This window comes from Triticum aestivum, chromosome 3A, assembly GCF_018294505.1.
Source record: "Triticum aestivum cultivar Chinese Spring chromosome 3A, IWGSC CS RefSeq v2.1, whole genome shotgun sequence".
Classification (NCBI taxonomy): Eukaryota; Viridiplantae; Streptophyta; class Magnoliopsida; order Poales; family Poaceae; genus Triticum; species Triticum aestivum.
In genome coordinates, this window is record NC_057800.1 from 493115285 (window position 1) to 493128264 (window position 12980).

Sequence of the window (12980 nt, forward strand, 5' to 3'; positions counted from 1 at the left end):
TTTATAAGATCCCTTCCGAGTGGATGACAGGTGGGCCCGGTCGATCTAATCATATCCTGTAACAGTTGCGCAAGCGTGATACGTGGCGGAAAAAGCGGCGCGGGGATCGAAGCGTCTACGTCCCGTCCCATCCGAGCGCCGCGGTCCGCTCCGCTTCGCGCGCTCCCCCAAATTCCGTATCCCGCGGAATCCGCGAACGGCAGATCAGTCTGCCAGACGCGGGATTTCCTGCGATCCGTCGCTCGGAAATCAGCGAGGTCCAAAAGATCACTCGACGAAGAAAAAGAATGGATCGAGTCGACTGAAGAAAGGTTGTTCACTATCAACAGAGAGAATTTTTTGGTTCAAAAACAACGCACGACCAGTATGCGAAAGCTAATCGGAAACAACATCAAGTCCTTCATCACTCAAGCCTCAATCCATTCGGGGGATAATGATGGAGTCACGTACCTAGGGTAGGGTCACAGACCTGATCTAAGTACCCTGCCCAAGGACACCCTTAGAAGAGATCACCTTCCAGTCGACCTACGAGAGACTCACTCGACTGACTTGAAGGACTCGACCACGAAGACTCACTCGACCACCAGAAGGTCAAGAGGCACTCTGCACTGCAACGGCCTGTAATTAAGTAGACTTTATGATAGTAAAGACACTTTATGTGGGGCGTTACCTGTAACGCCCCGGACTTAATACACCTTAACCCCTTCATTACGTGGGCTGGCTGGGGTCCTAGCGCACCCTATATAAGCCACCCCCCTCCACAGGCAGAGGGGTTCGGCACCTTGTAATCCATATACACATAATCCACTCGACCGCCTCCGGGCTCCGAGACGTAGGGCTTTTACTTCCTCCGAGAAGGGCCTGAACTCGTACATCTTTTGTGTTTACAACCTCTCCATAGCTAGGACCTTGCCTCTCCATACCTACCCCCCACTCTACTGTCAGACTTAGAATCACGACACCGCCCTCGACAATAACGATGTAACTAGCAATTCTGTACGATGGTGAGTAGAACACTTCCTCCAAATCACATACAACCGTTATTATAAGATGTTCTAAAATTTATTGCATGACTGCCTTATCTGTTTTTTGTCGTGCATATCTCTGCTGGAATTTTCAGGTTGTTGCTCCGTATCATACATGCTTGCGTCGTGCAGGCACAGATGGCGCTGCTGAAATTTTCAGGTTGTTGCTCCGTATCATACATGCTTGCGTCGTGCAAGCACAGCTGGCGGCCCATATACGTGTGTATACATATGGTACGTAAAATTTATGCCATGCAGCAATGGAAATGTCAATTTCAAAATGCAATATGCATGTTTGGATGATAATTGTTTGAAGAACTTGCATGCCATGCAGGTATGTGGCGGGGGTGATGGTGGGCAGGGATTGTTTGCATGCAACTGGCAGCGCCGCAAGGTGGGTGGTGGATGGCCATGTGATTTTTTTTCGTTGCAACCCACCAGCATTTTTGCTAGTACTGTCCTAAATTTCAAACGTTCAAGTTCATGCTTGGATCAATTGTTAGATTAGTCCAACAATATGGTAGCTAGGTGTCATAAGACTAATACTACTAGATTTGTATTTAAGTTCACTTGGTAATTCTTTTGACTTTGTATTTTATTTAGTTATTGATTTTTTTATTCTTTTAGTTACTGATTTTTGTTGGATTTCACTCCACCCGCGGTTGGGAACTACTAATTCGTTGGGTCTACAATAATTTTGGAAAGGCTCCAACCAGCTAATTTTCACTAATTTTGTTTGTAGTTTTCCTGTTATTCTAAACACGTGTTATTCTTTCTAGTTCTACCTGTTCAAGGTACTACTCCCTCCGTTCCGAATTACTTGTCTTGGATTTGTCTAGATACGGATGTATCTAGACTCATTTTAGTGCTAGATACCTCCGTATCTAGACAAATCTAAGACAAATAATTCAGAACGGAGGGAGTAGATGATACCTCGCGCGCTGCCGCGGGAACTCTTGGTCATATACGCATGGTAATACATAAACGGAATAACTTTATTTACGGGGTAGATATATGATCTTAAGATGAAAACATTGCAATCACCCAATATTTGGAATAAGTAATCCTCGTATGACTTACATAAGATGAGCACCAAGATCCAAATCCATGTGGTTGAAGACAACAATCACATGTAAGCAACTAATCAAAAATGATATAAGATATTCCTTTGACATATATACTTGCTTAGTGATGATTTTTTTTCATCTAATAAAGCCACCGGATAATGGAGCTCACAGGAGAATATTCATGAAAAGGACTAATTAATTTATGCAAACTGGTAAGAACATGATATAATATTACCAGAAATTTGCTAAGTGATCACACATAAGCTAAAATTTGGTAAGTGATCACACATAAGCTAATTGTATTACATACTTACAGGCACCTTACCCTCTCTGAACTGCATTTGATAACCATCCATGACAAATGAGCACATCACTATTATGCAAACTGATTGTTGCTAATATTTTAAGTGTCAGGGGCCTAGACTGTATGAGGTAGCAGTATTTGGATTTTTGCCACCTTCGTCATGTGGCTTTAAGAAATTGCCCCTTTCCATATTGACTCCGTAAAATCGCCACTTAGATCGTTGACACCTTGATTACTATGCCATTAGCAACTCTTTTATTCATTTTTTCTTCTCACATAAGAATGCTCGTGAAAGGACTAAACTGTCCCTGTGGACTGTGGCTATCTGATTGTATCCTAGCTCAACTGAGTTGATCGCCGTTGCCACTCACCCGATCGATGCTAGTCCCGCCTGCCTGCTGGATGGGATCATCGCAAAGGGCAGCAGGTAACTCGGACATCGCTAGTCTCTTGAGACACCACATAGCGAATGTCCGCTCGTATGATCTCTTGTGCCGTTTGTTGTCCTGTGACATATGATGCCATGGACGCGGTCTCATGCTGTGCACACAACAAAGAAGAACATATTGTCAGAGAGATTATTATGAAGAGCAAAGTGTGGGCTTTGCACTTACTTCCCATCTGAAAAGCAATTTGAAATCCACAGGTGTGCTCCTAGAATTTTGCATCTCGTGCAAGCATCAGATATCAAAATTAAATGTTGAACGAAGCGAAAGGACACAACTGAAAAATAGTCTTGAAAGCAAGTGTGAATTATTATGGAGAATCGATCGGCTAGGATAGGCTTGTCTTCATATATCCTGCGGAATATTTCAAAATGCTGAAAGTACCCTCTAGCCTTTGTTTAGATCAAAGAGCTTTCTCATACATTAAGAGACACATATACAATCATGCAGATGCATAACAACAGCTTAGTACTAAGTTTGTACCTCTGTAGCGCTGCCCTGGCTGCAAAATACGAAAATTTTCTTTTAATAAAACGGCCATCTGAAGTTTAGTGAACATCATAGTGCTGTCAGTTTTCCTTCACTCTGTGATTCTTCCATCTTCGTCTCCCCTCCAGCTGATAAAACATGATAGTGCTCTAAGTATTCCTTCACTCAATGATTCTTCCATTTGCTCTCTCCACTCCATCTAATATTCATAGTGTGCGTGTGTCTGTGTGTTTCCTAAAAGAATCAAAAATGGGAATAAAATATGTAGCATACAAAAACGAATTCCAGATTAACCCATAAGAAAAACCTAGTCCGTGATGAAAAGATAGATGAAAAGAAAGGACCTATGTTATGTACGGAAAACATCTTCATTGTCGATTAATGCTCAGCTAATTTCTGAAATAGTAATATATAAGCTTCAGTGACAACCAGTCAAGTACAGTGGCACATTAGTGTCAGACCGGCTTGCTTGCTCAAGACAGAACAGATTGAAATAATCATCGGTAACTTAATTAGGAAATCATCAAGAAAATCATAGAGAAGAACCTTTTGCTCTACTTGAATATATTGTTCATGATCACTGAATTTTTAGTTCCGAGCTAACTGAAATTGTGACTTCAGATCTCACATAAGAAACAGACTGAACCAAGAGTACATGTGAGTTCTATGAGGATTCAGGAGAGGATGCCTAACAGGAGTTGCCACAATAATCCGGCAGGTGGTGCGATGGCTGCGAACATGACGACAATCCACGACGAAGACGATCTAGCGCAGCAGCTTGACCTGGCGACTGGGTGGCACACACGGTACTGCTCTGATCACTTCAGGGATAGTTCTTTTCAAACAAAAAATGATATAATCAACATGGTGTCAAATAAAAATACATGAATGCACCTTTAATATGTTACCCATGTATTTTTGAGATGGCAATATAGACTCAAAGTTTGTAGGTACAGTGCCGAAACATGAGTGGTATGATACCAAATCCACTCATTTTATCTTTGATACATCCAATGGAACTTGCCATGTGGAAAGTCCCCAGCCAACTTCAGGACAAAGAGAACGGATCTGCAACAATAGTGCATTAATCAGTAATCTATACAACACATGTGCTATTGAAGAGCAATACTGCAAGAGGAACCCGGACTACTGTACATTACCTGGACAGCATGACACGTTTTCAGAGCAAAGGAGCAGACACCAATCTGATGTTGGAGACGCCACTTGGGTAGGGGAAGTCGCCAAAAGGCGGCGGCGGCGTCGATTCTGGGGTAGTAGGACGGTGGTGCAGGTCGTCCATGCGGAGGCGAGTCGTCGAGGTGGCCGGGGTTGGGCGCGTAGAGTATGCAGGGTAGCGGGGCAGTGGTGGAGGTCGTCCCCTCGGCGGCGGATCTGCCCGGTGCGCCTGGAACCATGGAGCTCAATCCTTGTCGGCCGGAGGCGGTGGCGATCCTGCACCTGCTCTAGGTTGCGGGTCACCGCCCGGTGGTTGATGGCGTCGCGCCGTCCTGGCTGCTGCGATGATACAGGGAAGGAAGGGATGCGAAGAGAATTCTTTCTCAGGCTGGTCATAGTGGTGAGTAAGTTGACTAGTGTTAAGTCAGTTACTATCTTTATAATGCAAAGTATGTATCATAGATAGTTTCATTTATTGTTTTATAGATTTATTTTACTTCGGGAAGCGCTATGTTACAATAATATATTATATTATTCCAAGCGTCTAAGTTACTATCTTCATAGTGCAAAGTATCTTAATAGTAGTGTCATAGATAGTTTCATTTATTGTCTTATAAACTCATTTTACTTCGGGAAGCGCTATGTTACAGTAACATATTATGTTATTCCAAGCACCTCTCTCCTCATTAAATATTTGTCACATAAGCAAAATTATCCTGGGGTGTGTTAAGTTACTACCTAAGTTACCCCACTATGGCTAGCCTGAAGGCCAAGAGATGTGAAGAGATGGTTCGATGGGCTTCTTTTTATTGGTTTGTACGCTGACTCTTTTCGGCTACGAAGGACCAAAGAGGCCTCTTCGGTTTCCAGAGAGTCCAATCATACCTTTTTTTTTAATGCTGACATGGCGAGCTGCACGATCAAAATAATTAAGAAAAAATGATGATGAGGCAAGGCTGCTGAGGTGGGTAGACAACATGTATAGAGAAATAGGATAGTGGGGATGAATTATTTATGTATTATAGATTCATCATTCCAGTAGAATGACAACAGGCTCATGTATAGAGAACTAGATTACCTTAGCTACCTATCTAATTTATTGTAGAGATTTCAGGATCCACTATTAGACATTGAAAATAGAAATACTTTTTCTTGGTTCAACAGATGATTCGATCGATTTCCTTATCGATTATGAAAACCCATGGGAAGCAACTGGACGAATTGTCCGCGATTGGACATGGAAAATAGAATTACTTTTTGGTGGTCTGATGCCTCTCTTTTAAGAGGCGTGAAGCTAGAATATTGTTTCATTATCTAAAGAACATGAAAGGAAGAAAGGAATAACTATGATATTTTTTACTTAAAAGAAACTTTCTATGATTTTTATAACATTAAATATCATTTGCTATTTTAAAATGTACATTTATACCAAAAAACATATTTGGATTTTTTAAAAAAAATATTTCTATATTTTTTATAATGTCTAGTGGACCTCCCTGAACTATTATGAAAGTTCAATTTACCTCCCACATGGCTGACGTGGCGTCACATAAGCCAGTTGACGCGATGCCACGTCAGTAAAACCGCTTTGACAATTGCATAGGGAGGTGAATCGGCCGGTTTCAATAGTTTGAGAAGCATAAACATCCGGTTCTCTAGTTTAGGGAGGAAATGCTGACTCTCACAAAAGTATTTTTTTTGTTGAACTCTCACAGAAGTCAAGGATGGTAATATGGACTTTGTCGGATTTCACTTTCAACCCGGCTGAGCTCATTCAGCCCACATTGCGCCTCAACGTGTTCTGATCTTCTCCCACTTCACACTTCACAAATTCCTGGAGCGGAGTCCAGCCGAACGAAATAGCATCAAGAAGCTGGCTTCAGGAAGCTGTGGTCGCTGGTAGTGCAAAAATCTGGAGCAGCTTCGGTCCAGCTCCATCGAAACAAGAATCTGGAGTTCACCCGTATTACAACCAATATGCCACCGCCTAAGAAAACGTTTCAGTTGAGCTCCTCCACGTACAGGAAAGAATCGCTCGATTGAATCGTTTTTCTCTCCTCTCATCCTCGTTCGCTGAGTTGGGCTGCCTGTTCACTGAGTTGGGCTGCCTTCAGCCAGCCCAAAGGGGCGCCCGACAGGCCTGTTGCCTGCCAGCTGGGCTGCAACGCTATGAGAAGCTGCCGATGGAGCCGAACGTTTCTGCAATCGCTGCGTGGAGTTAGAAGCGAGGAGAAGAAGCGAGCGTGTTCGGATCTCCTATAACTTCTCAATACTTCTCAACTTCTCAATACTTCTCATAACCAGCTTCTCCTCCTCGCTTTTAACTCCCGAACGACCAGAAGCGAGGTGGTCTGATGCCTCTCTCACAGAAGTTTTGAGAAGTTATAGGAGATCCGAACACGAAATCGATAACTCCCGAACGACCAGTGATTTTGCTTCTCGCCCCGAACGCTCTAATCATCGTCAATTTTTCTGCACTAATTTTAAAGCATGTCAGAGTGCCACGTCGGATGAGGGGTAGCGTTCAGGGATAACGACGCCCACAACGAACGCTCCACCCACTCCACCATTCCCCATTTCTCCCCTTTCTCCCCTGCTCTATCCTCCCCTCGCTTCTAGAGCTCCGCCCGAGAGAGGCGAATTCCATGTTGGTCTATGGAGTCCAGCTACGCATTTCTCCGGCGAGCTACGGGTGGCCGGTGCGTGATGGCGAGGACCACGGTGGCGAGCTCGGAGAGCAGCGGGATGATGTTGCGGCAGTCAGCGCGTGGCTCGGCCAGCGGAGCTGTTCGGGGGGCCTCCGCGCATCGTTTGTGCGCGTGCGCTGCTTGCTCCCCGCGCCGCCGCGGCCGGCGACGAGTTCTCTCTCTCTCCCTCTCTCTCTCGACCAGATCCGTTTTGACGTCTTTGTCCGTACAGAGGAGATCAGCCGCCGTCGGTGGTTGCGGTGTTGAGGGCTTGCCGCAGGTGACCAGGGAGGACAATGGCGGTGGAGGAGGCGAGAATGGCACCTGGGCTGGCGGGCGCGTGGTGCTGAGCAGTGGCTCGCAGGCGCGGTTGCGGCGGCACGATACTTGGCGCCCGCGGGGTGACCGGGTTGAGCCTGTTGCTCGCGGCGCACGGTGGCCATGGTGAGTCGGCTGATCACAGCATCCAATGGCAGCTCACCGAGACACACCGACGGAAGCGCATGGAGAAGCACAACGCATCTGCTGCTTTTTCGTTGCTGGCATGCGCTCCTGAAGCGGGAAGCTCCAGCCTATGTGGTAGGAATGTGTCGTAGTTTTGGGTTCTCCACTTAGATACCACAAAATACCTAGTTGTTCTTTTTAGTCAGAGAACGGTGCTTTTTTTGTCCAGTTTCCTGCTCATGGAGCACAATGTTGCATTTTCTAGTGACCATGTCAAATTTTTGTAACAATGGCATGGCGAAATTATTTCTTTTTTGCAACACGGCAAAATTACCATGTTTTTGCCATGGCAATTTTACCTTTTCTCTTGCCAATGCAAATTTGCCTTTTTTAAAGTGCCATGCTAAATTAACCTTTTTCTGTTTTGTCGTGGCAACTTAACATTTACATACATGGCAATTTACACTTTTTACATAAATGGCAACTGTTTTTACTTTTACTCTTTGCTCATGGCAAATTTACTTCTTTACTTGCCATGGCAAATAACTTTTACATCCATGTCAAATTTTACTTTTTATTTGCCATGGCATTTTTCAATCCACATTTTTTTTGTGTCTTCATGTATATAGTAAAATATCATCACAATAAAATTAACTTTTTTATTTTTGCCATATGGAAAAATTACCTTAATTGACATGTCAAATTTACCTTAATTGCCATGGCAACTCTTAACTTTTATTGCCATGGCAATTTTTATTTTTTATTTTTGACACGACAATTTTACCTTAATTTACATGGAAAATTTACCTATACTGCCATGGCAAATATTTAAATTTTATTGCCATGGAAAATTAACTTTTTTTGCCATGGAAACTCTTAACTTTTATTGCCATGACAGTTTTTACTTTTTATTTTTGACATGGCAAATTTCCATATGTCGCCATGACAAATATTTAAATTTATTGCCATGGCAAATTAAACATTTTTCCCATGGCAAATTTTTATTTCATTCACTATATAGCATGGCAACTTTTTGGTCGTGTAGTCTGGATTTCCTTATTTATCATGAGTGTTTTTTTGCCATATTTTTTCAACAAAATCCATTTACCAGTTACATTTGCTCAAAAAGATGCCTTGTGTTTTAGTGAAAAAAACTCCTAAGTTTGCCATCTATTTTTGAAGAAAAACTTACTAAATTTGCCATGTGTAAACATTTCATTATAGGTAGTGCAATAATTTTATTTAGTTTTTAATCCATGGTAATTTTATGTTTTGAAATCATGGGCCATAGCAAATTCCCTTCTTTTTCTTTAATTTTCATGATGGAAATTTTATTCTTTAGTGTCATGGCAATTGTATGTTTTTAACATGGCAATTTATACTACCACACCATGGCAAATTCCTCACACACAATTTTGTGTTCAAATTGTGCATACAATTTAATTAAAAATATCATGGCATTTTTTACTATGAATTTTGCATGGCATTTTGTTTTGTTTGTATGATGAAAATTGCCATGACTATTTTCCTTTTGGGTCGTTGAAAGAAACAATTTCTTTTTACCCATGGCATTTTTTGTGCTTTAACGTTGATGCCTTTTTTTTCGTAGCACTGCAAAATCTGGGCTTTAATCTGGCCCAACATAGAAACAGTCGGGCTTTTTTCGCTACCAGCTGTAGGGTCGACAGGGAGGGGCGTTCGGGCTTGGGGGGCTCTCCTCCCGAACGAATGCCCCCTCCACTACGAACGAGTCGTTCGGTCTGGAGTTCGTGCGTTATTGACGTCCACCCCGCTCCGCCGCCGCCTCCGCTTTGCCCCTGACGCTGCAACCGCTACCGTCGCCATGGGTAAGCATCATTGCGTCCGTCCTTACTAGTTTCTTGTGGATCTGACGCCTCCGTTGTTGTGCGGCAGACCCGGTCAAGTCGGCGGAACTTCAGGCGCAGCTTAAGGAGATGAGGGCGGAGCTGAAGGAACGATCTCTCCCCGGCGCCAAGGTCACCAAGGGTCCCCCCTCCGAGATGTGCGCGCGCCCTCTCTCTTGTTCGCTCGCTTGCGCGTATGTCTATCTTGGGGAATTGAATTGATTCTAACTAACCGAGCGAAATTGAATCTATCTGGGTTGTTCAGCCTCCCTTTTCTCGCGGAGGTGGTGAAGAAGAACAGGGCGGAGCTGCGGGAGGCGTACAGCAACCTCGAACCACCCATCCTCCGTCTCAACTCCCGGCAAGACCCGTGCGCATCACCACCAGGTGTTGTCATGCTCTCAGGTTGATATACCATCACCAATGCTACTCACTGCGGTCTATGTCAGTATCTGATGGCGTTATTGTTCGTTCGTAAGATGCTTTTTTAGAGAATAATAATAATAATATAATAGTAGCTTAATTAGGTGACTGTTTTATTTGGGAACCCATCATAAGATAGACATTCTTGATTGATTATCCGTGACTGGAGGGTTAGCTCTTCTTTTGAAGAGTCTTGTTTCGACGACTGTTTACTCTTCTTTTGAAGAGTGTTGTTTCTGACGATAGGACTGACTGTTACCTTAGCGGATTAGTCTGCGCCCAAGGGCTGTGGGGCCATGGATTTTAAGTGCTTAATCTGAAAGGTTTTTTTATTTTTTCCTGCTTTTTCCTGCTTTACTCTGTCACCGATTCATGTTTCTAATACTTACTCAGTGATTCTTGCATGCTACTGTCTCCTGCATGACAACAGGAACAGCGGGTAGTGATAGAGGAGGAGGAGAAGTGACATGTATGGAAACTCTATTTAGTAAATATATCGTTGATCGAAACATTCATCCTTGTCAAATTAAAACATATACAGTTTATAATTAAGAGTATATACACTTTGCTCTGTTCTCTACAAAACGCCTAGAAACACTAGGTGGAGCTGGAGCGCTTGCTTCTCTCTACGGCTTGTTAAGTATTGGTGGTTTTTGCTTAAACATTTTGGATGTGGTAGCAATTCTGCTTGCTGGTGTAATTGTTAATTCAAAGTTCACTCCTTATGCGCTTTTATGAAATTGTGCATTTCTAGCACTTTTCATGTAAAAGGACTGTTATTACCCCTAACATAGGTTGAAATAGTGGGATCTTTTGAAGACTGTTGTTCCAGATGATAGTAGTGACCGCACTAGTCTTATTAGTTTCTTGATAGCAGATGTTATGTCAAAGTTACTACCTTAGTAGTTTAGTGTTTAAAAAGCTGCGCCCTGATGGATGACACGTGGTCTTTTATCTAAGTGATTGCTTTTAAGTGCCTGGATGCTTAAGTACTCATCCTTGTCAAATTTAAAATTTTACAGTGTATAATGAAGTATATATACACTTGGCTCTTTTTTTTGCGAAATGCCTAGAAATGCTAGGCAGTGGTCTAGTTGCTAGGTGGAGCTGGAGCGCTTTCTCTACCACTTTTTAAAACATTTGTGTTTTTTTGCTTAAACATTTTAAATGTGATAGCAAGTCAGCTTGCCGGTGTAACTGGTAGCATTTCAAAGTTGACACCGTATGCAATGTTATGAAATTGTTTGTGCATTTCTAGCACTCTTGAAGTAAATGGACTGTTTCTAGAGGAAAAGAATTCTATGAGACCTGGTCTCACGCGAGACCCATCCACACGTGGCATTCACAAATCACAAAGCATCTACCCCACCCCCACTTGAAATCAGGGGGGAGAGATTAGATGCTTTGTGATTTGTGAATGCCACGTGTCATCCATCAGGGCGGGTCTCACCTGCTAACCGTGAGACCTGGTCTCATATAATTTTTTTTTCATTTCTAGAGAACTATAGTACCTTTAACATAGGTTGAAAAAGTGGGATAATATTTTCATGTTGGTATGCCACATTCAATTCACTGTTTTTTAGATCATTGTTTTTCTTATGTTCTGGCATTTTATTTTTCATTTTTGGAGATACCACTGGTTTTGCATCATACAAATGGGACGGACGTACCTTTTTTTTTGTTGGTTTAACCACACGGACCCAACATTTTATTGATTTGTCCCACAGCTTTCTCTGAAGATGGAGAGGGAAAGGAAGCATAAGAACTACTTCTCCATGAGGAAGTATAATAAAGGCCTAGGTCAGGACTGCGATGCAAAGCCTAGCATAGTGTGGAAGTATTTTGTGTTTGCTATGTTGTTACCTGAAATGCCTAGATTGGTTTCAGTGGCATATTCTATTGACACTGAAATCTTACATGTTTCGTGGGAGCTTTGCTTTGTCTTTGTGAAATCTTACTTGTTTTGTGGATGAGAATGAAGTTGTCCTGCTTTTGCTCCAAATGTTTCTATTTCCATCTTCCATGCTAGACGGCTACTCATAATAACACTTTTAAACCCATACGTCAAGATTCTGCTCAATTGTTCTGAAAGAGTTTTCTGGACAGTTTTAACTTACTGTGCTAACGTTTATCTGTTCATGCATCCAACATGTTCCTGGTAACCCGGTTGGTCGATAAAAACTAAGTCGGGGGGTTATAATCGAAGGGGTTGTTTCTACTCGTTCATGCTGTTTCATCAAGCCTGTTGATGCGCACTTGGGACGGAAGCATCAGAGGACGTATGTACGTTTAACTTGCATGGCTCGTTGATCACTGAAATGAAGCTCCTGAATGCAGCTCTAATTTATAAGTAGGGTAAAAAAAAGTAGCCATGCCAACACATTTCTCAGTCCACAGCAATTTCCATGGCCGGGTAGGGCGGGTTTCCATGGGGCCGGCCAGAACTTGCCCCCGGAGGATGGGGGATGGCAGGCGGCGATGCTTCGACAGGATTTGGTGGTGGTGCATGGCGATGAAGGGAAGAGGTGGGAGCGAGAGGTGGAAAAACGGTTTCCTGCGGATGGTTTCCTCCGAATGGAAGCACACCCGACGATGCACGAGCACATTTAGCAACACCAAAATTATGGAAAACGGAGGGCGTAGTTGATGGAGAGGAGGATTTGATGCATGTAAAAGAGAGGACGGAGTAAGAGCTGGATCAAGCTTTTCGCCCTCTCATGCATCAAATGGCTTTTTTTTTAGAACTGTTGAATTGCTCTTACAACCTAGTTCAGGAAGGGGACAAGATTTCACCTAACAGATGTAGTAAAGAAGGACTACCCACGCATGAGAGACCTCCCTACCAGGAGAAACTTATCCTCTGACTTTACCACTTCTACAACAGGCCGCACTGGCGGCGTTGTTCAGAGATCAGGAGAGGACAGACTTGCTCATCCGTTGCAGGGTGATCTGCGGCAGGGATTGGAATTCAAAAAGGAGAGAGATTTGAGAGAGAAGTTGATGGAGCAGAACAACTATCAGCATAGAGAAGGCGGCTGGGAACCTAACCATGAC

The 12980-nt window shown here is 43.2% G+C and overlaps 1 protein-coding gene and 1 long non-coding RNA gene across 4 annotated transcripts; one reads left to right on the forward strand and one right to left on the reverse strand.

Annotated features, from left to right (window-relative positions):
* Positions 1 to 2352: 2352 nt before the first annotated feature.
* On the reverse strand, positions 2353 to 4926 carry LOC123058485 (uncharacterized). Its single transcript, XR_006427217.1, has 2 exons — positions 4492 to 4926; positions 2353 to 4399 (listed from the first exon to the last, which is right to left on the reverse strand). It is a non-coding gene; the product is annotated as an uncharacterized lncRNA (long non-coding RNA).
* A 2133-nt stretch (positions 4927 to 7059) lies between these two features.
* Positions 7060 to 12006, forward strand: LOC123061807 (uncharacterized). 3 transcript variants are annotated; one of them, XM_044485081.1, is made up of 5 exons: positions 7060 to 7773; positions 9248 to 9485; positions 9553 to 9661; positions 9769 to 9890; positions 11654 to 12006. In XM_044485081.1, exons 1-5 carry the CDS (start codon positions 7636 to 7638, stop codon positions 11686 to 11688), a joined length of 642 nt encoding a protein of 213 aa, XP_044341016.1. In that variant the 5' UTR covers positions 7060 to 7635; the 3' UTR covers positions 11689 to 12006. The 3 variants fall into 3 exon arrangements, with proteins under 3 accessions (XP_044341016.1, XP_044341015.1, XP_044341017.1); XM_044485080.1 differs by having other exon boundaries at positions 7064 to 7773; positions 9769 to 9908; XM_044485082.1 differs by having other exon boundaries at positions 7064 to 9485; positions 9769 to 9908.
* The last annotated feature ends 974 nt before the right edge of the window (positions 12007 to 12980 follow it).

Excerpts from the sequence above, each read along its gene's own strand:
- LOC123061807 (XM_044485080.1), top strand. The coding sequence starts at position 7,636 with ATGGTGAGTCGGCTGATCACAGCATCCAATGGCAGCTCACCGAGACAC. Across the intron at positions 7,774-9,247 it reads GGGAAGCTCCAGCCTATGTG|CACTGCAAAATCTGGGCTTT; the intron begins GTAGGAATGTGT and ends TTTTTTTCGTAG. Across the intron at positions 9,909-11,653 it reads AGGTGTTGTCATGCTCTCAG|CTTTCTCTGAAGATGGAGAG; the intron begins GTTGATATACCA and ends TTTGTCCCACAG.